Source organism: Chenopodium album, chromosome 19 (genome assembly GCF_948465745.1).
Source record: "Chenopodium album chromosome 19, dcCheAlbu1.1, whole genome shotgun sequence".
Lineage (NCBI taxonomy): Eukaryota > Viridiplantae > Streptophyta > Magnoliopsida > Caryophyllales > Amaranthaceae > Chenopodium > Chenopodium album.
In genome coordinates this window covers 9867591-9889223 of record NC_137852.1, presented here as the reverse complement: position 1 = coordinate 9889223, position 21633 = coordinate 9867591, and the positions used below count along the sequence as shown (strand labels likewise).

The 21633-nt window shown below is 32.9% G+C and overlaps 3 protein-coding genes across 4 annotated transcripts; 2 read left to right on the top strand and 1 right to left on the bottom strand.

The window, feature by feature from the left end:
• Positions 1–1673: 1673 nt before the first annotated feature.
• LOC145594625 (17.3 kDa class II heat shock protein-like) lies at positions 1674–2452 on the top strand. The gene has a single exon (XM_081650953.1). The coding sequence runs from the start codon at positions 1756–1758 to the stop codon at positions 2248–2250; it is 495 nt and encodes a 164-aa protein (XP_081507079.1). The 5' UTR covers positions 1674–1755; the 3' UTR covers positions 2251–2452.
• A 319-nt stretch (positions 2453–2771) lies between these two features.
• Positions 2772–12254, bottom strand: LOC145595014 (25S rRNA (cytosine-C(5))-methyltransferase NSUN5-like). Its single transcript, XM_081651366.1, has 13 exons — positions 11930–12254; positions 10970–11028; positions 10748–10798; positions 9841–9976; positions 9475–9560; positions 9196–9294; positions 9044–9097; positions 6848–6992; positions 6581–6642; positions 6041–6128; positions 4836–4916; positions 4520–4681; positions 2772–3337 (listed from the first exon to the last, which is right to left on the bottom strand). The coding sequence occupies exons 1-13, from the start codon at positions 12231–12233 to the stop codon at positions 3078–3080; spliced, it is 1587 nt and encodes a 528-aa protein (XP_081507492.1). The 5' UTR covers positions 12234–12254; the 3' UTR covers positions 2772–3077.
• A 6873-nt stretch (positions 12255–19127) lies between these two features.
• LOC145595227 (putative WRKY transcription factor 75) lies at positions 19128–20602 on the top strand. 2 transcript variants are annotated; one of them, XM_081651607.1, is made up of 3 exons: positions 19128–19608; positions 19731–19863; positions 19992–20602. In XM_081651607.1, the coding sequence occupies exons 1-3, from the start codon at positions 19290–19292 to the stop codon at positions 20113–20115; spliced, it is 576 nt and encodes a 191-aa protein (XP_081507733.1). In that variant the 5' UTR covers positions 19128–19289; the 3' UTR covers positions 20116–20602. The 2 variants fall into 2 exon arrangements, with proteins under 2 accessions (XP_081507733.1, XP_081507732.1); XM_081651606.1 differs by having other exon boundaries at positions 19728–19863.
• The last annotated feature ends 1031 nt before the right edge of the window (positions 20603–21633 follow it).

Sequence of the window (21633 nt, the reverse complement as noted above, 5' to 3'; positions counted from 1 at the left end):
AGTATATTTCACTAGTTTCTTTAACATTGCAACGTTTACACTTTAAATAGTACATCACCCTATTGCAAAAAAAAAAAAAAAAAAAAAAAAAAAAAGGAAGTACAAGTAAAAATTGTCAAAATAAAATATTTTCAAAGTAAACAATGCATTAATTTTAACAAAAATTCTTCAAATTTATTGAAAATATTAGGTATTTCTAATGTGTAAGAAAATACGGAGTATGGTGTAATAAAAGCTTCCTTAAAAAATTAAATAATACACTATATAAGGAATAGAAGAATAAGATATATGCATAAACTTGTACATTGAAAATTATGGAAAATACAAAACAAGGGTCACTCTTTTTTTTTCAGGGGAAAAAGGATAACTTAGTATAGGACTATTTCTTTACCATAAAAAAATAAAAAAAAATAAAAAAATTAAAAATCACATCCACCTATGCAAAAAAGAATTTGAAAGAAAAAGAATAAAGGTATTAAACATTCAAATTATCATTTCTACATGAAGGGCTGAGGAGTACAACTATTTTTTTTAAGGGCCGAGGAGTACAACTTTTTTTTTTTGTTTCAAAGGTGGGCAAAACCCGAACACACAAAAGACAAATTACCGAACAAACCGAGGTGAGGTAATCCCAACTAAGTCCTCCCAAAGCAAGTTTTAAGGGCTGAGGAGTACGACTATGCAAGTAATAGTTAAAACATATTCTCTCAGCTACACTAAGATTGAAATGCCAAGTCTGGCCTTTTATTGTAATGGAAGCTAATAGCATCAATCAATAATCAATTTGGTATAGAAAATTAGACTCGATCAACCTACTAGTCCACTGTCTGAGTCAAAAATATAGTTTACTGTATCTTGTTTTAGATCCAAAATCCTAGAAAAATTGGTCTTTAACAAAATCAATTTTTTAGTTAAATATATTGCATAAAAACTCTATAATGATTCTTTCTCCTCTAATAATGTTGGGAGTATTTATATACATTTGTAATATAATTTATTTATTGAACAACTAGATTTTATTAACCAAGGTTGGCATTGGTAGTAATCTAGCTTAACCAAAGTCTCGGGTTCAAGATTTGGGAAATGAATCAACATTAGTTGGAAGAGTTTTTACTCCAAATGAAGCAGTTTGAATTTAGATTAGTTGGAGTCCAATAGGCTTTGAATTATCAGGAATTGCATTTTTTTTTAAAAAAAAGATAATGTTAAAGAACTACATATAAGCATTAAATACACTTTATAAAATTGTACAAACTCATGACTAAAAATACGTATAAATGAATGTAATTTTTTTTTTTTTTTAAATAAGAAATTTTGGGCTTGATACTTTCAATTCAGTCCATGGTCCATGGACTATGGGTCAGTATATTATCTATCTTTTTCTCCATTGTACTAGTAACTTCTAAAACTATCTCAAAACTCCATAATTAGTAAACCCCAACTTTAAATTTCGACACCATATCCATAATATTCTACCACCTTCTCGACACTTTTTCAAAAATCAATGCCACGTGAAACTCACACAACAACCAACATTCAAGAATACCCCAGAAAATATCCTTCTCTTCCATTCTCTCTCTAGAAACTTCTCTCAACACCTTATATAAACTCCCCCCTTCAAACTCCCATATCATCAACAAAAAAAATTCACTCAAGCATTTTCACAAACACTTTGCAATCACATCAAAAATCAACCAAAAACAAAAAAAACCCACTTCAAAATCAACCAAAATTCAGCTCCCAAGAAAAAGAAAGATGGATTTCCGCTTCACAGGCTTAGACACACCCATCATCCACGCCCTCTCACACTTCCTGGACGCAGACGACTTCACAACCCCCTCGGCAACCGACAAATCAAACACAGGATCAACCGCCCCATCAAACGCCTACGTCCGTGACGCGCGTGCGATGGCGCGAACCCCAGCTGACGTCAAGGAGTACCCGAACTCGTACCAGTTCATCATCGACATGCCGGGGTTGAAGAGCGGGGACATTAAAGTTCAGGTGGAAGACGACAACGTGCTGGTGATCAGTGGAGAACGAAAGAGGGAAGAGGAAAAAGATGGGGTGAAGTATTTGAGAATGGAGAGGAGAATTGGTAAGTTTATGAGGAAGTTTGTGTTGCCGGAAAATGCGAATATGGAGAAGATTAGTGCTGTTTGTCAAGATGGTGTGTTGACTGTTTCTGTTGAGAAGTTGCCTCCTCCTGAACCTAAGAAGCCTAAGACTATTGAGGTTAAGGTTGCTTAATTCTGGGTTTTCTTCATCATCTATCAATAATAATCTTGATTAGTGGTGGTATTTAGATTTTTTTTTTTTTTTTTTGGGGTGAGGTTGAGAGTTGTGGTGTGGGGTAACAATGTGAGATTTTCTATGTGTGATGTAATGGATGGGAATGATGATGATGTAATATTGGAATGAGATTATGAGTAAAATGAAATGATCTTGTTTTTTTCTTAGTACATTGTCTAATTTTGGTCGAGTAAAATGGAATGATCTTGTCTAATTTCTCATAATAATCATGTTTAATAATCAAAATTTGTCCCAGTTTGTGTACTTTTATAAAACCAATTTATATGATATAGTTAATACATATTTAAAGATATTGATTATGAAAGTGACAATTAAAAGTACTCCGTATGTTTTAATATTATACGAAATACAAAGTATTACCAAATGGAGGAAAACTAAACTTAATTGTCAATATTGGAAGAAAAATAATGGCATTATATATTTTACTTTACAGAAGTAAAAATTGTCTTGTAAAATTTTCTGTACTATTAACCTTTCAATCCAATATTAGGGGGTTTTAACTTTTAAGCTTGCTCAAAAGTCAAAATGATATTTCATGATAAAAAAAAGGAAAAAAAAAAAAAAAAAGAAGAGATCTTAATTAATAAGCTACTAATCATGAACCTCTAGAAAAATAATCCACTATGTAAGAGACAGCAAGAGACTAATGAGCCTTCCGTTCAAAAAAAAAAAAAAAAGACTAATAGGCCTTAAATGTCTAAATTAAGAAACATGGAATAAAATTAGAGGGAATGGTTCTATTAAAAACAAAATTTTCAAGTTGCTTAACTTTTAGGGTGACAAACAGATTCTTCTCCGGGACAACAGCCACCACCAGCGCAACAGCCACCTCCATGTGGCGGAGACAACATCAGAGAGAGAAGCCACATCTTTGAAAGCCTGGTGAAAGGCACTGGCATTTCAGGTTTTCGTTTCTTTAGATTTCTTGATTGGTTTGGTCTGCATTCTTCTTGTTTCCTCACAAACAAAGCAATGAAAAAGCCTTCTTTGTCCTTAACAGGATCCATCCGAAGCACGTGTTCAGCTGCCATACAAGATAGAGGCATTCATCAAACATAAGCCTTGAGGCAATTTATCAAGTTACTTAATGACAAGATCCAATGGGGAAGTGCTTCACAGAATCACAGTAAAGCCTCACGTATAGACAGATATGTATCATCACGAGGCAAAAATGAATGGGTATTAGAAGCAAACATTACTAATAGTCTACTGGCACATGAACAATTCCTACTCCTACACAAAACATCGCCATATAATGATATAGATGGTTCCGCAGCATATAATAGGACATTGGTTCCGCAGCATATGATAGGACATGCTACGGTGCTACCATTCTAGCAGTGAGCTACTCCAGCACTGCCACAGTTCTGAGCAGAAAATGAAGCCAAGTGAAAATTACTTATTGTGTATATTTGAAAAGGTACCTCCAACATTCCCTATGGGATATATGAAAAAGTATCTCCAATATTCTCTAACGGGATATCCATCTTCATTTTCTAAGTTCAAGTTTAAGACCATAATTATACACTGACATGTAAACATAATCATTGGATCTTGTTATATGCATTTATGTGTATTTTCAAAAAATCAACATTTCACACTTCTACCATCCCCAAATAAGCCACAAGTGACTGTCACTTTTACAAAATTTTGGGTACTGAAGTCTGAAGGAAAATAAATGGGTCTTGGAGATTGGGGGGGTCAACTTTTTGAGGGTTGAGGCAGTAGCTGTTAATCCGGACTGCATCAGGGATTAGAAGCATCGCATATCAAACAATAAAATCATGGTGCTTATATCTCCCTCCCAACCAATTTATTTGTGTACAAGGAAAAGGAAGTATTTTTTTTTATTTGACCCCAAAAGGTACGTAGTGCATAACAATACATGTGTGACCTATGCAGTTTGTGAATTATATAGCCATAAACAGCATCAGTCTTTATGGATCCCCACGAGATCTTAAGGCCAGCCTCCCAAGTCCCAACAGTCTCTCTAAATTGTTAATCTTACCAACTTATACTCATCTCAAGCATTAAGCATATCCCCAAGTCCACCATAATTTCACATCTCATTTGGGTAAAATAACACGAAATTACAGAGCTACAAGTTCTATTCCCATAAGAAAATAAAATTTAGAAGTTTTTAGTTAACAGCAAGTCAACAGGTGATATATTCATGAGATAGGAAGTATGTCTTATTAGCACTTACATCCTTCAAAGACTGGCAAACCTCGACGAGGCCATTGGGGGAAGGGTGTTGCCAGTTCAAAACCATTCTTTAAAGCCGTGGGTAAGACTGATTTTATAACATCTTCATTTTCAAGTTGATGGATAGAGCATGTACTGTAAACAATCCTCTCAACTGTAGGGACTGCAAAATTAGAGCAAGAATGATTATAAGGATAAGGCGGATAATATCTTCTCACTATACACAAACTGCTTCTGAAAAACCAAGTTACAGGAATCCATTAAAATAGTATATCCAAGTAGTGAGAAACCAAAATGAAGTGATACGGTATTCTTACAGGATAATGCATGCTTTAGAGCCTTCTTCTGAAAAGCTGAAAGGTTCGTCAGCCGGATTACATCAGACACACCTGCTTTATCTGCCCAGCAACAATTTCAGTAGATGAGTCAAAACAGAAATTGTCCTAAGCTCATTAAATGCCATGCATACACGCTTCCTGGTTTAGTCATGCTGTTATTAACATTTTGGTATATATTTCAATTACCAGAATAAATTAACCACAAATTAACATGATTAATGTCAGTCTGGAATCTGACTGTCAAGCTAGAACAATGCTCATGCAGATGTTAAGTATGAACTGGCACAGTAACAATGAAATATGAAGTAATAAAATTCTACACTGTTTTCTGGCAAGTTAATTTGGATCCAGTATATATAACCACATACATGATGCCTTAATCATTATTAATTTCATATAAACTATTTACAAAAAGACAAGGAGCTGAGAGATCCGGAATTTAGACAATATACAATCATTGGTTTATCCTAGAGACGGAAATTTATCACACTACTTACAGAGAGACAGATTGATATTCATAACCTAAGGAGACAACTGCCAAGAATCAGATTGATCCTTAGCATTGCTCACTTGGTACATTAAAAGTAAAAAGAAGAAATTAAACAGAAATAAGAAGATAAGGAAATAAAACGAGATTAAATTGGTAGAAAAGCAAAGGATAAGACTGTAGTGATGAAACCAGGGTGAATTACCATTTAAAGCCTAATCAACATTTGAGTGGTTGGTGCTCTGACTGCTATCTCTAGTGACACTTTCTCTTTCCACGTATCTGAATGAATCTAACATTGACCCTCTATTTCTTTACATGACCATTCCCTGATTGCACATCACATCATTATTTAACCCAACATTGTACGATTTTCCCCAACCCCATTCTCTAATCCAGCAATCTTTGATTTATCTCTACACCCAACATAATCCATAATTGACTCAAGTGACATTTACGATGTTAGTTATGTTACCCTTCAACTAAGCACAGAGATGGGGGTAAAGAAAAAAGGATCCAGCAATATAATGATACCTATTGGACCCTTGACACTTTAAAAGTAAAGCAGTAGCTTATCCCAGCTAAATTCAACTAGCATTTCTTCTCTAATGAAAAACTATCTATATTTCTAAAGGATAGGGGAATGGGGTAAATCACTTAAATAATAAAAAAGGAATATCAGAATCTAGTCACTTACTATTCGTATGTGAAGGGAGTAAATGATCCAATCTTTCGGCTGCAGTCCCTGATCCAGAGCAGGAAGGATCCAAGAGTATAGCACGAAGCTGTTACAAAGCGTTTTAATATACATTAGGGCAGAAACAAAGGAGAGTACTTAGGCCTCTAGGTAATGAGAGTACTTAAATTACATAGCATAACCAGCATAACTGCATAAGTACCCTTCTGTATGCAACAGAAAATACAAAGAGATGTTTATAAGTAATAGTGTGAATATAGGTTCACAGCAAGTTATCCAGTTCCTTGGTCGTATGAGCAAAGATTAATAAGCTTGAAAAAAAAGAAGGCTTTCATGATCATGGGAACTGTAGTAGCAATTTACAAATCATATTTGACAGAAAAATAAAAGGTGGGAAAACAAAAACAAGCACAGTTTTACATTGGCAGCATCATTCCAGATTAAGAAATGCCAATAAATAAATTTGAGCTTTCGCCACTACATAATAAAACCACTATTGCAGTAACTACTACAAAGTATCTAACATCCAAAAAATTTCACCTTTGAGTAGGCTGGATCCTCCGGGTCTATGTTCAGAAAGTTCCCATGATGAACTTCCACATCTGTTGTCTAGGTCAAGGTTACAATTTTTACAAATAACCATAAATGTAAAATTAAAGAGAGCAGTGCAATGAATTATTGGTTTTATCTTTTATAACACAATTTAGATATTTAAATCAAACAACAATAATCACATACCAGCACAAATGTGAGAGAGCTAAACAAAAGAACAGCAGCCAATTGTAAGAACAGAGAAACGAAGGATACTATTTGCCCCAGCTACATTGACAGTATTCTGAAGAAGTTCAACCCGATCCGCATTCAACTCACATGCTACAATCTTTCCCTTGCCTTTCATGAGAGCAGCAAGATGCACAGTTTTGTTCCCTGGAGCAGAACAAGCATCAAGGACCTTCAAAAAAGCAACCAGTTACTACAGAAGAAAGAAGGAAAAAAAAAAAAAAAAGAGAACAAGTGTGCATCCCTCCAACATTTTCATTTATTATTACACCCTGCAACAAAAATTTCCATTTGGAATTTTCAAATACATTTGCTACACGCATTTTAAGTCAAAATATAAACCAAGATAACATGAATTATGGTATAAGTTACAATGTCACTACTGATAAGCATTTATCATATCTTTTATTTAAATAATTATTAATTTAAAAATAGCAAATTATAATAGAAAAAGAAACCTTAAGAGTATTTCTTCCTATCCAATGCCTTTTCATCTTCCCTCTTCCCACCATTGCCTCTTTCATTTCACACCACAATTATTAACCCTATGCCCCTCTACTTTCTCTACACACATCAATAACTGCATCTATCTTCTTAATTAGTCAGCTCTGCAGAAACACTTGTATTGTGGGATTGGTGGGCTACAACATCTATATGAAGGAAAGGAGCAAAAGATGAAAGAATATATAAGAGAGAGAGAGAGGAGATGTCAAAAGGAAAGGAATGACGGTGTTGGAGGAGGTGACATTGGCAAAGAGGGTCTTATCTACAGGGTGAATGGTAGAAGTGGTCAATACCTGTGGCAGGGGGCAGTGTGCTTGAAGAAGGCAGCTAAGAAGGAAGAGGGGGAGGGGGGTGGGGGTGTTTCCCATCACTGAATTTTAACTCCACTCCTCCCTAGATAATAATCACAAATAAATCAATTCACACTAAAACGTCCACAAAAAACTTCATGTTATTTTTTGTAGATAACTTTCTTACTCAATCAATGTGCAGAGGACCTCTCCACTAAATCTCTTTCTCTGATACTCTCACCCCACTCTACTAAATTCCTCAATATGTGAGCCAAACTGCCAAAGCCTAACACAAAGATTTCTCTTTCAAGTTTCATCCCATATGAATTGGACTTCTTCATTGACTCTCTTTCACTCACACTGTCATCCCACCCTACAAATATCCTTAAATGCATGCCCAAGTCTAACCAGAAGATTTGTCATGGACAAAGGAAAAGGAGTATAAATTACGCACATATATCCAACCCTTATTCTAAACCCATTTTCTTTCAAAAAAAAATTACAACAGCTTTAACCTTATTTCTCGAGAACTCCATGCCAGATACTTTCATAAAATTCATTGACAAAGGCAATACACAAACTTGAGGTAAAATACATAACACTTGAAAGATCACCTCTACTTCTAACCTCAAAGACAATCTGGATATAAAATTAGTTTGATTATTCCTTCCCCTTAACGTATTCTAACTGTCTAAATATAACTCAGTTGTTTATCTTATTGCTACCATTTCTTGCTTCTTTTTCATTGTTTTGGGCTATTGCCCCAAGAGCACATCAGATAAAGAATTAAGGAATAGTACACATTTACACATCAAAACTAGTAAACATAAATGTTGCAACAGGTAAAGATACCCACAAATTTAGCTTATTCTCATCTCTAAAACCTCAACTGGGAGCAATTAAGGCTCTATATACAGCTACTTGTATGCTTGGTAAAAAAAATTAGAAACTACGATGGAGGAAGAAGATTTTTGTCGATGACTACACGAAATAATCACTTTTGGTTCATGTAGCCGACCCCACTTATGGGATTAAGGCTTTGATTGATTGAGAAAACACTGTGAATTAGAATAAAGATATAAACATATCATCCCAAAATACCAATAAAATTTATAATTAGTTTGGTTACACAATTCAAAGAACCTAGGAAGCATTGAAAACAGAGAAGTGTACAAGAGCCACAGACTTAACAACAAGGGTTTCTAAGATTTAAAGCCTTGCAAACTCAACACATTGACACTCTAATGTCACAGAGGATGTTGTTAGAAACTCTAATGTAAGCATTCATTCTCTGTCTTACAGTATTACATCTTATTGAGAACAATAGTATGCAGACATAAGACTGCCTCCTTTTCCACAAATTAATTATTACAGCACCAGCTCAGCTCATAAGCAGGACTATTGATAGCTAATTAAATCATTAACTAACCTGCCAACCTGGTTGAGGCCCAAGGGCAGCTGCTACCATAGAACTTGCCTTACCCTAGCAGATTTCAAAATCAAATAGAAGTTTGTTACTGTCAATTTACTAATGGTCTTATCAACATATTAAAAGCAACAATTAGAGACAAGAATGCATACTTGTAGAAAGACACTTCCACTTGTCACTAGTGGGTGATCATGCAAATCAACACCAGGTGGAAGAATCAACAGATCAGGAACTAAGTCATCCTTCTGAACCTGTAAAATGAACAATTTGGAAGCCACTATCATAAACGTAAAACATAATTATCAAGAATTTGAGGAACAACCATTATCATGTCTTAAAACTTCAAAGGATTGCTTATGCTCAACCCCCCCCCCCCCTCCTGCCCCAGCCAAAGGAGAGGTGAAAGGATGAAAACAATCTAGCAAACTTACTTTGTATTTCTTTCCAAGTTCTTTGATAGCAGAGTCAACATCCAGTTTCAAAGTATTTACACGGACATATCGAGGTTTTGGAACATCTGAAAAGAAATTTGGTAAGCCTGGTATTCTAATTAGCGGACACTGTAAGAACAGATGAGTAATTACAATACTAAAACTAAAGACTCCACACGTGATATACTAATATCACATAGAATATCTCAAACAAAAAGTATTAATATGATGAAGTGTTCCTTCTATTGATACATGCAACATCTCAGAGCCTAAAATCTTCCTTTAGCTATGAGAACTTTAGTTCATGTCCTAAAATATAGAGAAGAGTCTATCATTATTGCTAATATTTACATGGGAAAAGCAAACCTGGGGTCTTGTCTTGGGATAGCAGATCTTCAACTCGTTTAACCTTTTTTTTAGCTAGTATCTTTGCCAAAGTAGACTCAAGGACAGCTTTTCTTTGAAATAGAAATTTTTCTGCATCACCCCATGTCGAAATTTCCTGAACATTTACATTCCGCTTATCAAAACAAAAGTTTACATGAAATAGGCAAAACTAAAACACAATGGACTCAGCTTTGTCCAAGGTAAGTTCTCTATCCTATTAATTTCTCTCGGTCAGAGTTTTAAATAAGCATGAGACACAGTGAAGGCGCAACGGTTTTAAAGCCTGGAAATACGGTAAGATGCAAAGGTGTGCACCTCATAAAGATTAACCAAAAATTCACCAATAATTTTCACACATGTAAAATTTTTTGAATGATCAAGTACTATCACACAAAAATAATAAAAACATAAAAAATATCATAATAATATATAATTTGAGTTCTCGTATAAAACTTGAAAAGACAAAGACGTTACAAGATTCCAGAGGCAACAAATGTTTGAACCTCAGAACCTGAGTTCTCAGACGAACTTTTTTAAAAGGCACGGCTTTAAGTAGGAAGCATGCCAGATTTGAAATACTTAAGTCTATTATTGTCTTTAACCACTCTTTGGTTATAAGCTTACTTAGAAAAACCTACAGCATCTCACAGAATATACTACCAATAGATACCCGTAACACTACCACTAGGACCCAGCGGCATTCCTTCCATATTAAAGATTTGAAGTCTGAATCTAACTATATCAAGCCTTCACACTTTGACCTCCCCTCATCACTTATAAGCAAAAGGTCAATCTTGGTATAATTCGTGTCCAATTTGGTACAAGAAATAATATTTTAAGGAAATGAAAGAATGATATGATACCAAAACACAAAGTTATATATTACCTTGCCGAAGAGCAAGTCGTAGGTTGTTATATATATTAGCTCCTCCTGTCTCTACAACAGAGATAAAAGAACATAATTAATTCACTAATGACACATTCCAGACCACTATCATTAATTCATATTACAGAGCCTATAAATTCGAAATCGTACCAGTCAGGCTCATGTTAAAGTATCAAGTACGCAAATTGATCAAAAAACATGTAATTCAAAGTAACTATTTACCTTCCATTTGCTGTTTAATACAGCAGAAGTATCCAAGACTTCTTTGATAATAGGAAGATCTGAAAGCAATCAAAGCCAAAACGATGTCATAAAAATTTCATTCATCTACTGCTATTCTTTCGAACAACATAATGGCACAATGATCTAAAACTTGTCCATTCACCCATTTGTTGACTCTGTGTAATCGGAATAAAGCATACAACATGAGATAATCCTACAGCATCAAAACAATTGATAATATGATTTCAATATCTCCTAACAATAAGAAAGAAGTAAAACAAATATTGATATAATTCACCCAAACATAACATTTTTCAGGGTATACCCCTAAACTGTATCAAAATTCAGAAGTTCAGAGTATGCTTCAATGATTCCATTCATTCACAAACCATGCACCCTAGAACTACAAGATACGGAGTACAGAGAAATTCATAGCACGCGACATAAAAGTAATGTTTCATAGACTTATATTAGCTTCTTGCCTATAAAGCAGCATACCAAGTTAACAAACTATGATGCATGACTCTAAACTGGCATCCGCGGTGTCTATTAAACTGCCATTGATCAAAACACTCATACTTAGCTGCGCAATGGCGTGATAGCTAATAAAAACAACAGCAAATGGCATATCACTTGTCAGTAAGCTGTGAATTATATCCACCTAACTAAAGTTATGCATCACATAATTGAAATTACAAAACACATTGAAAATTATGTTAAATTTCATTAATATAAAATTTAGAAAATCCCCTCAAATATAAATCTCATACACTTATATCACGTTCAATTAGTATATAAAACAAAATTTCCATGCAACAATTGAAGTTCATATTAAACAACACCTCCAATTTCAATTTAGAACATAAATTGACAAAAACTAATTCAAAAAATTAACACTAAAACTCCAAAATCAGCATAAAAAACAATATAATCAACAAATTAATACTTAGAAGCACATACATTTAAGAGTTTGGCAAATGAGAGCAAAAGTAGCCTTCTTATTACGAACAGAAGGTTTGAAAACCAGGGTTTTGATGGAACCAACAGCACGACGATGAGCGTCGCCTTGAAGGATTACTCGTAGGATTTTGGCGGCCTCTCGTCGGCCGAAATGCGCCGACTTTTCAGCGTTGAGTTGCTTCCGGTCCTTCTTCTCCGGCGGCGTTTTCGTCGGCGGTGGCGTTTTCGGCGGCGGTTGGTTGTTGGTTTTGTCGGTGTTGGAGGGTTTAAGTTTTTTTAGAGTTTGCTTCTTCCGGCGTACCATTTTTGGTTTTTTCAAGTTTTAGGCTCTGTCACGGCGGGATGCTAGTAAAGTAGTGAGAATAATTTCAATTTGACAAATTTGCGGGTGTTGTGTGCGTAACTAGGGCCGGTTAGGGCTGGTCGCAATTTTGTTTGCGTTTGTGTTCGAGTTCGTGTTTGTATTTGGTCATAACTAGGCCTGTTTAGGGCTGGTCACGTTTGTGTTTGTGTTTGTGTTTGTGTGCGGGTTCGTGTTTGTACTTGGACTAGTAATTAAGAGGTAAGAGTAATAGTAATGCAGTATAGTTACACATCTATTGTTACATAACATGGCAAATTTGTGTTGTAAATAGTTACTGAGTTGTGAAATGTAAACTTGATAGTGGAATAATAATAAACGAAATAAATGGTAATAGTATACTTTTCAGTTAGATTGTAAAATTGTATCATTGGTAGTGTAATAGTATTATAAATGGTTGTAATGATATTATAAAAAGTTGTAATGGTACTAAAATGATTATAGTGGTATACTAAAATTAGTTACACAATGAATTCCGTCACCTTTTATTGATGTATAGTATTGAAGTACCATTATACCCTTGTTATGTACCAACAAATACATAACAATACTCCCTTAGAATTCCTCCAAGGGGTAACGGGTTGGAAAATTTTTAAACATTAACTCCAAGATTAGTCAATTCTGTCATTTTATTTGAATACGTTGAAATTTTTAACCATAACCTACTATTTTAGGGTTAGCATGATTGGATAATTTTTCTCAACTATTTACGAAAACTCAAAGGATTGTAATATATACTAGTAGGTGGGATTGAATATCGATCTTAGAGACCAAGATCCAAAAACTTGACAATTAGCAAAGATGATAATTACATGAAATTGATCCATATATTTCACGAAATATGCATGCATCCTTGCATGAACCATCCCCTTAAAAAGGGTACCATCATGCTAAGGTGATCCATTGCCTCTGCACATTTTTAAGAGCATATATAATTAGTGTGTGGTCTAAACGAAACATCGAATGTTATCTTCAATAACATATTGTCGTGTTCAAATGTTAGTAAAATTAATAAATAATGTATTGCCAATAATACGTAGTAAAAGTAAGCAATGCAAACTACATAAAAATCATTGTAGGAAATAATAAATTTGAACTTCTATATTATTCATACACCCGTTTAACCATTGTGATATGTAATAAAAGAAAAATATAGTCATTTGAGATTATATTATATTCAGCTTGATACATAAAAATATTAATCTTTTGTAACTTTCAGTATAGATGATTAATAATATAACAGGTCAAAACTGTACATTAACAAACAAAAATTCCATTTATACCACAAGGATCACTTCTAATTAAAATTTTGGAGGCATGTTGAAAAGTAAAAACCTATCTATAACAAGTAATTAAGAAGAAGCTAAGGTAAATTAACTTGTATGGCTAAAACCAATAGTTGAGTCTTGAGTGTAAGAAAGATCAAAGGAAAAGTATTACACCATGTGTGATAAAGTGAAGGCAATAGAAGAATAAAGGGTGAAGAAGTGAGTCAAATGGAGGGAGTGCTAATACTAATGATTAAGTAGCTTAGTTAAGTGGTAAAACAATTTGAAAGTTCTTCGTTAGGAAGGTACATACGGCATTCCTCTACTAGAATTTTAGTATGCTATCAATCAAGTACTTCCCACCACTAATTTATCATTTTGGTTTAACACCACTAAGCTGCCACATCACATTATAACAAATAATACTCGAAATATTATCTAGAAATTCTAACTTTCTTTCTTCCTTCCTTTGTTTTGTTCACGAATTGATTTGAGAACTATGTAATTAGATATATAACACTCCTTGTAATTTAGGTTGAAACGGACATATGCCTACAAGAAAATGTAAAGAGTCATCGAGATATGGGTTCAAATCTTATCTCCTCATGCGTAGTTCTTTGTGACTAACTGAAAGAAATCAGTATTTGTTAGCATGCTCGTGTAAAATGTCCTTAGTTTTTTTTTATTGTTCGACGGAAATTAGACATGTCTCTTACTTGTATATAAGAGTGCAATACATATAGTTATAAGCAAATGTAGAATATATTTGTTCTAAGGGTGAATCAGTTTTTCGAGAAAATATGGTGACTTTAATTTAATGATGAGTAATTAGATTAAGTCCCGTGCCACGTGCGGTTTTTACAAAAAAAATTTAATGAATTACGTAGTGTAATGTTAATTCAAAATCTATCAAAAAAAATATACTCAAATTTTTAAATGAAATTGAAAAAGTTTAAATTTTAATTTATAACCAGAATTGAGTTCCAAATCAAAAAGTAAAATATATAAAATAATATGTTATAAAATAAAAGATATGGGAAATATGTGAATATTTTTTAGGAAGTGAATACTACAATTATATTTTGGTGATATTTTTTTGAGGAAGTGAATCACAAAACAAAACAAAACAAAACAAAAAAAAAAAAAAAAAAAAAAAAAATTAAGGAAATTTTGCAAAAAACCACATTTTAAATCTTGTTTTTTGCAAATAACCACCTTTTAAAAAAAATGTTGCAAAAGACCACCAATTTCAAAAATTTTGTTGTAAATTACCACTTTTTCAGCCAAATTTATCAATTGTTTTATATTGAATTGGTGGTAAGTTGCAACAAAATTTTTAAAATTGGTGGTTTTTTGCAACATTTTTTTTAAAAGGTGGTTAAATGCAAAAAACAAGATTTAAAAGGTGGTTTTTTTGCAAAAATTAAAAAAATTTGGAGGGAAAAAACAACACCAAGAAGTGACACGTGTCATTCTTGGTGTCTGTTTTAGTATTATGTTATGTTATTTATTATTATGTCACCTCATAAGATTTTCTTTCAATAGATCTTATAATGAGAAATTAGTATTTTGACTCAATATCTCAAATTTTACTTAACTTTTTTATAAAAAAAAATTATATTTGAGTTTGAAAAATGAAAAAAATAAAAAATAAAAAAAAAAACTACGCCATGAAAATTAGCAAGCATTACGTCGAGAATTTTTTTTTTTGTTTTTTTTAAAAAAGGCAGAATATGAACACCGTACCCTTAATCCATGTTGGGTTATTTGAATCGAGTATGAAATAATGAAAGCATAATAAAAAGTATCAAATGGTAATATATATGTGTCATATACATTCTCTTTTCGGTATATTAGTATAGATATAGTTAATTAAATATAGTGACTTTAGCGGTCTTATTCAAAAATGACTTGATAAAATTTGTGTAACATATGCCACCCTTGATGATACGTTTTGGAAATCCTCTACTATTTATTCGATGATTCTGCTTGACTGCCTTTTGATGTCATGAAAATGAGTTAAGATTCAAATATGTACAGAATATTAAGCAAAGCTTTCAAAACATATAAGCATTCAGCTCATTTGGACACAATTTTTTTATTGTCTTTAGTCAATAGTCATTGGTCAGTACCAGTCAAAAAGTCTTTTACAGCCTAATGTTGCATCTTATATTAGCGACATCTTCTAACTTTTTATGGAGTTTTATCAAAGTCAAAAACTAACACATGCTCTATATAATATTACCACTAATAATTAAGTAATTATAATATAAATAAGATAAGCTCTTCTAGAAAGTAAAATGATAATAATGATATGATATATAAATATAATTAATGATATATGAAGTATGTTATCTTAAGAATGTATTTGAGTTTAAATTTATTTAATAAACTTATACAAGTATTTGTCAATCCATGTTTTTAGTACTCCCTCCGTCCCCGAAAGAATGATCCATTTGGGTTGATTACGCTGGTATTAAGAAAGTTAAATAAAAAGAAGTAAAAGTATGTTGGAAAGATAAATTTACATGGGGTTTGTAAAAAAATAGAGAGAAAAAGTAATAAAATTACATGGAAAATCAAATTTTTATATGGGAAAGCTAATTTTGCACAAATATTGTTGCAAATTGGTAGGTGTTTTAATACAAATGGGTCATTCTTTTTGGGATTAAAATTAAACCAAACGAGTCGTTCTTTCAGGGACGGAGGGAGTAGTTAAATAGAGACTTTAAGTTTGATTCACCTCATTTTATTTTATTTTTATTTAAGAAATGAACAAGTTTAGAAAAGAGGTATGGAGTAGTTAATTTAAATAAATTAAAATAAGCTTAGAGGGAAAAAAATATGCTAGTAAAAGTTGATAAGGGCAACTCATAAACATTTACTACTTAAACAAACTCAATAAGTTCAAATAAGCAAAATTTAGGTAAATAAAAAGCACTCTCCAATCCTCTAACTTTGTGTTATATTAGATTATTTTTTCGTTTAGATTACTCCATACTATTTATTTTTATTAAGGAATGACATGAAGTTTTAAAAAAATTTAAAGAATTGTATTGTATGTATTATGTAATAAGTGACAAAAAAATTCATGAAATTTGAAATCGAATGTTTTAAAAAATTTACGCATCATAAATTATTTTTTTTAATTGATCAATAAAATTTCAAACAAAAACTAACTTCACTTTACTTGTATTTGATTATTCAACAAGTTTTTTTAAAAAATAAAAAATTAGAATTACATCATTTTTAAAGTTCACACGATCACCAATGCATAACTTATGAATTTTTTTAATATAAAAAGTTGATATTTTAAAATTGTATATAAAGATTAATTTAACAATATCTCACATAAATGTTATACTGGTATGAAAAACTTTTGTATACACCCGGTTTACACTAATATTAGTGTACATCGAGTAGTATAAGGGTAATTTTTAGCTAATTTAGGGTAACTTTTAACCTGTTTTTGTTTAACTTTAAACCTAATACACTTTTATATAAATTGACAACGAGAAAATTTTATAAAGGTAAATTTATTACATTCAATCACTAATAATTGAATTTTAATCATTTAAAATGTGATTTTTTACTAATAAAGTATAGATAATTTTTATGTATTGGGTTACTTTTATGCATATTGGGGTAACTTTTATTCATTTCAAGGATAATTTTTTATCACTTTAGACTATATTTATAATGGATGTATAGTAAATTAGTAATTATTGTACACCCGATTTTTTAAAAAGTTTGTGATGTTATATATTCTATTTTATTACACATACTATATCTCAAAAGATTGTCACAGTTGTAAAAAGACGAATGGAGAAAGGAGGGGTTACTTAAAAGTTAAACCTTTGTGGTTACTATATCTAGACTTTAGAGAGAGGAAGGATAATATTATGTAAGCTGATTATCAGTTAATTGCAGCTTACTGCATATTTCAACAACTACAACTCTACAAGTGCAACGATAATCTTAAACCCAAAAAGGCATGCTGCTTTTTAATAAGTTATTATAGTCCTATATTTTATTATGCATAGTAGACTAGACCATATATTAATACATAATACGCATAAGCTAAGAAACTACCATAACTATAAATATAAATAAGATCTTCATATCGATCATATAATCATAATCAAAGAATTTGACTTGTATTCCTCCCTTGGTGGACGGGTTGGTCTAAGCACATCCACTCAAATAAAATTATAAATAAATAATTCATTACCTCGTTTTTAAATACTTGCAATAATTTGACCGACATACTTTCCATTGTATAAGTTTAACTTTATACATATGCAAATTAGTATTAGCAAAAGTTCTAATTTTTTTAAAAAAATGTACATTAAAACTAATTCAACGACATATTACACAGTAACATTTGATTTTTATAAACCAATAAAAAAAAAAGTCAAATTAAAAGCTAAGTAAAAGTATTAGGTAGAACGGACTCACGTGAGTCCAATCATAAAACAGAAAAATATCTAATTCCTGATAAAAATTAAGTTATTCCTGACTAAAAATATCCAATTCCTGATGAAAATTAACTTATTCCTGACTAGAATGATTTTTTTCCTGACTAAAAACATCTAATTCCTGATAAAAATTAACTTATTCCTGACTAGAATGATTTTATTCCTGACTAAAAATATCTAATTCCTGACGAAAATTAACGTATTCCTGACTAACAAAATCTTATTTCTGATTTAATAAAAAAAAATATATAAAAAATTACTTAATATTTTTTTACTAATCACTCAGAATGCCTGATTACCCACGAAACAAAGAAATATCTGATTACCCATCAAGTAAGATCTATGTCAGTGATTGAACAAGGACCAAATCAAGTACATAATTCCTGCAGTAAGAGCACCAAAAGCAGCACCGAAGAGAAGCAACGCAACAAAATATCCTTATAGATTGGAATTCGGGTCTTTCATTGATGGGTTGTTCGGGTTTGAATTCGGGTTGCTGGGTTTTGTTGATGACGGGGGCGAAGGTGGTGGTGGTGGCCTAGACAGCGGAGATCGGCGGAGACAACGATGAAATAGGTGGGGGATGGGTATGTGCATTTAAATCCGGACTCACGTGAAACGATCTCACGCAAAACCTTCTCAAAAGCTAATATTTCTTCATATTCGTATCTATATCATATACTAAAGTAAAGTTTTTTTGTTTGGAGGGAATTCCCTCCTAAATTTTTTATATCTACGAACTTCAATATATATTTATTTATAGTTGACTATTGAGTTACATTAAATAGAGACTTCTATAATTCAATTATTACTATGTAATTTTAAAAACGGAGCATGACTGGAGCATTATCTAGTATGAATATAAATATTGTAAAAATTCAACTGTTGTAGGATTTCGAAAATTGTGAGCGTACGTCACGAAATCAACCCCGAAAAATATTATTAAACCAAAGTCTACTCACAAGTCATCCATAGCAAATGGTATGTCCCATCTAGATCTATGATTCTCTGGCCTTCCCTTTCCATTTGATCAGTCCTTTTCCCTTTCAAATATAAAACTTTTACCATTGCACACTTCAACAGGCCCCCCTTAATTACTTTCCTATATAGCCATCACTTAATCCAGAGAACCAACCTATGAAACTTCCCTTGTAACTTAAATTTCAATGGAAGCTCCTAGGAAGGTTTCACTGATGTATTAAGCGCGAATATCTTGCACATTATATGTATGCTGCTACTTCTGTTATTTGACAATGGCAAGCAACGTATACGTTTCTTGTTTCGTTCCTTTTTCGACTCTCCCATCCTTTGCATACCTAAACAATAACAACAACCACCTTATGACAACTACTACTAACACTTTCAGTTCACTTGAGTCCTCAGGAAGTGATCATTTTTTCGAGCAGAGTACTGATTTCGAGGTTTCAGACTTTTTCTCCTTTGAAGACTGGGCGAACGAGCAGCAGTCCATGGATTTTGGCTCACAGGGTACTCAGAATTTCGGGTGTCAGGGAACTGAGCTGTATGATTTTGGAGGAAGCAGCAACATCCAAAATGAGGGAGAGAACAGCAGTAAGCGAGTTCAAATATACCGCCTTTTACCTCTTCTTTCTAAATTGTTTAGCTATACTTGGATAATATAGCATGCATAAATATATTCATTCTGAATCATATTTTCACTCTATTATTAGCAGGAGCGGTTAGAAATGGCAAAGAGAAGAAGGAAAGGGTTGCATTCAGAATGAAATCGGAGATTGATGTCGTTGATGATGGATACAAATGGAGAAAGTATGGCAAGAAGATGGTTAAAAACAGCCCAAACCCAAGGTAACTTAACTCCCACAAAGCCTATTTTCAACATAATAATATGAACAACACATAACCAAGTTAAATGTACTAGTTTACTGCTACTAGCCTACTACTGCAGCTGATCATTCTTCGAAACTTATATGCAGGAACTACTATAGGTGTGCTGTAGACAGTTGTCCTGTAAAGAAGAGAGTAGAGCGAGACAGGGATGACATGAAATACGTAATAACAACATACGAAGGCAATCATATCCATGACGCCCCAAAGTAGTTAACTTCAGGATGTTGTCAGAGCTCTATGCTCTGCAAGTACTTGTCAACTGCAAGGAATTTCAGTTTCCTCCTTCAGAGCTTGGTGGGTTGGTGGCAGAGCATAAGGGATCAGCAAAAGTTTTTTCTCCACATACTGTCATGTGTTTCACTTTTGTCCGGAGACCCGAGATCTGTAAATCAATACTGCAGTAACAAATTGAACACAATAAACAACACTAGTCATGTTAGGCTTGTTAGATGTAGTGTGCCACTTTCTGTTTTAACAGCAGTAGTAGTATATAAAGAGTATACTTAGTTTCATATTTATTTTTCAGTCACAAATATTATGGTGATGTCTCAATTGAAAAGAGAAAAATAAAGACAGTGAGGCAACCCCATTGAATTATGTAAATCAGAAACTACAGCTGAATCTGGCAGTCTGAAATCATATTTCTAGTCCGGAACAGCTTGTAAGATAGTTATCCATTTGAATGAAGTTGAATATTCAGATACATATCCATTGAATGTAGCAGATCAAGTACTTATAATTGGACTTATTTTGACAGAATAATTGCATGTTGTCAAGAATGTATACTCAATACGATTCTTTCTACGCTTAGGCTAATTTCCTAACAATACACGCAATTATTCCAGGGTGAGAAGCCTGTCATACCCTCCTTTACTTCAATTCATCAAAAGCTAAAGAAGTAGTTGGTAAATACATCCCTTGTTCATTACGTAAGTTGTTAGACAAACACGACGTACAAATCTTGTAAAAATCTTGTACATGATTCAGTTTTGGGAACAGAGAAAAACATTTGACTAGATGTACTCAGAAAGATGATCGGGAATCAGAAACCAAGAAATAAGTTAACTCTATACAAGCACCAGAATCAATTGTCTGACATATGTTTGAAGTTTGAATAACTGTTAGGATAAGCAATGAATTTGTAAAGAAGATGATAAGTTAGGAAGCCACAGAAAATAACAGCTTCTACCAAAGAAGGAAGTTTCTTTCCCACTGCAAATAAGATGGTCTTCAAAGTATGACATGATAAACATGACAGCAAAGTTCTATGACTTTTCTGCCAGAAAGAAAGGCATCTGAAGTCTAATATAAGCACATCAGCTTATACAGAATTACCTGTCAAACTTTCGTTTCTAAGCTACTACTGCCCAAAAATAATTCTGATACTGTAGCAACCAAGCCTCATACTAAGAACTTGCCATGATTTCACCAACATACCCATGAAAATAGTCGTGGACTAGTTGTCTCATTTCCATCCTCAGTCACTTGTCAGTTTTCGTAAAAATATGTTTGTAAAACCATGCATGATCTTTTCCTAATTTGAGGAAGTGCGACACAACCTACCCTAAAATTCTAATCTCTAAACAGCTAGCATAGTGTACATCACTATTATTTTCGAACCGAGGGAGTACTACTTTCATTAGTATAGCAACCCTGCCTTCAAATTTAGGTAAGCTGAAAGCTACTGTAGTAGACAGAACAACCAAAAAACAGAACCACCGGTGTAAG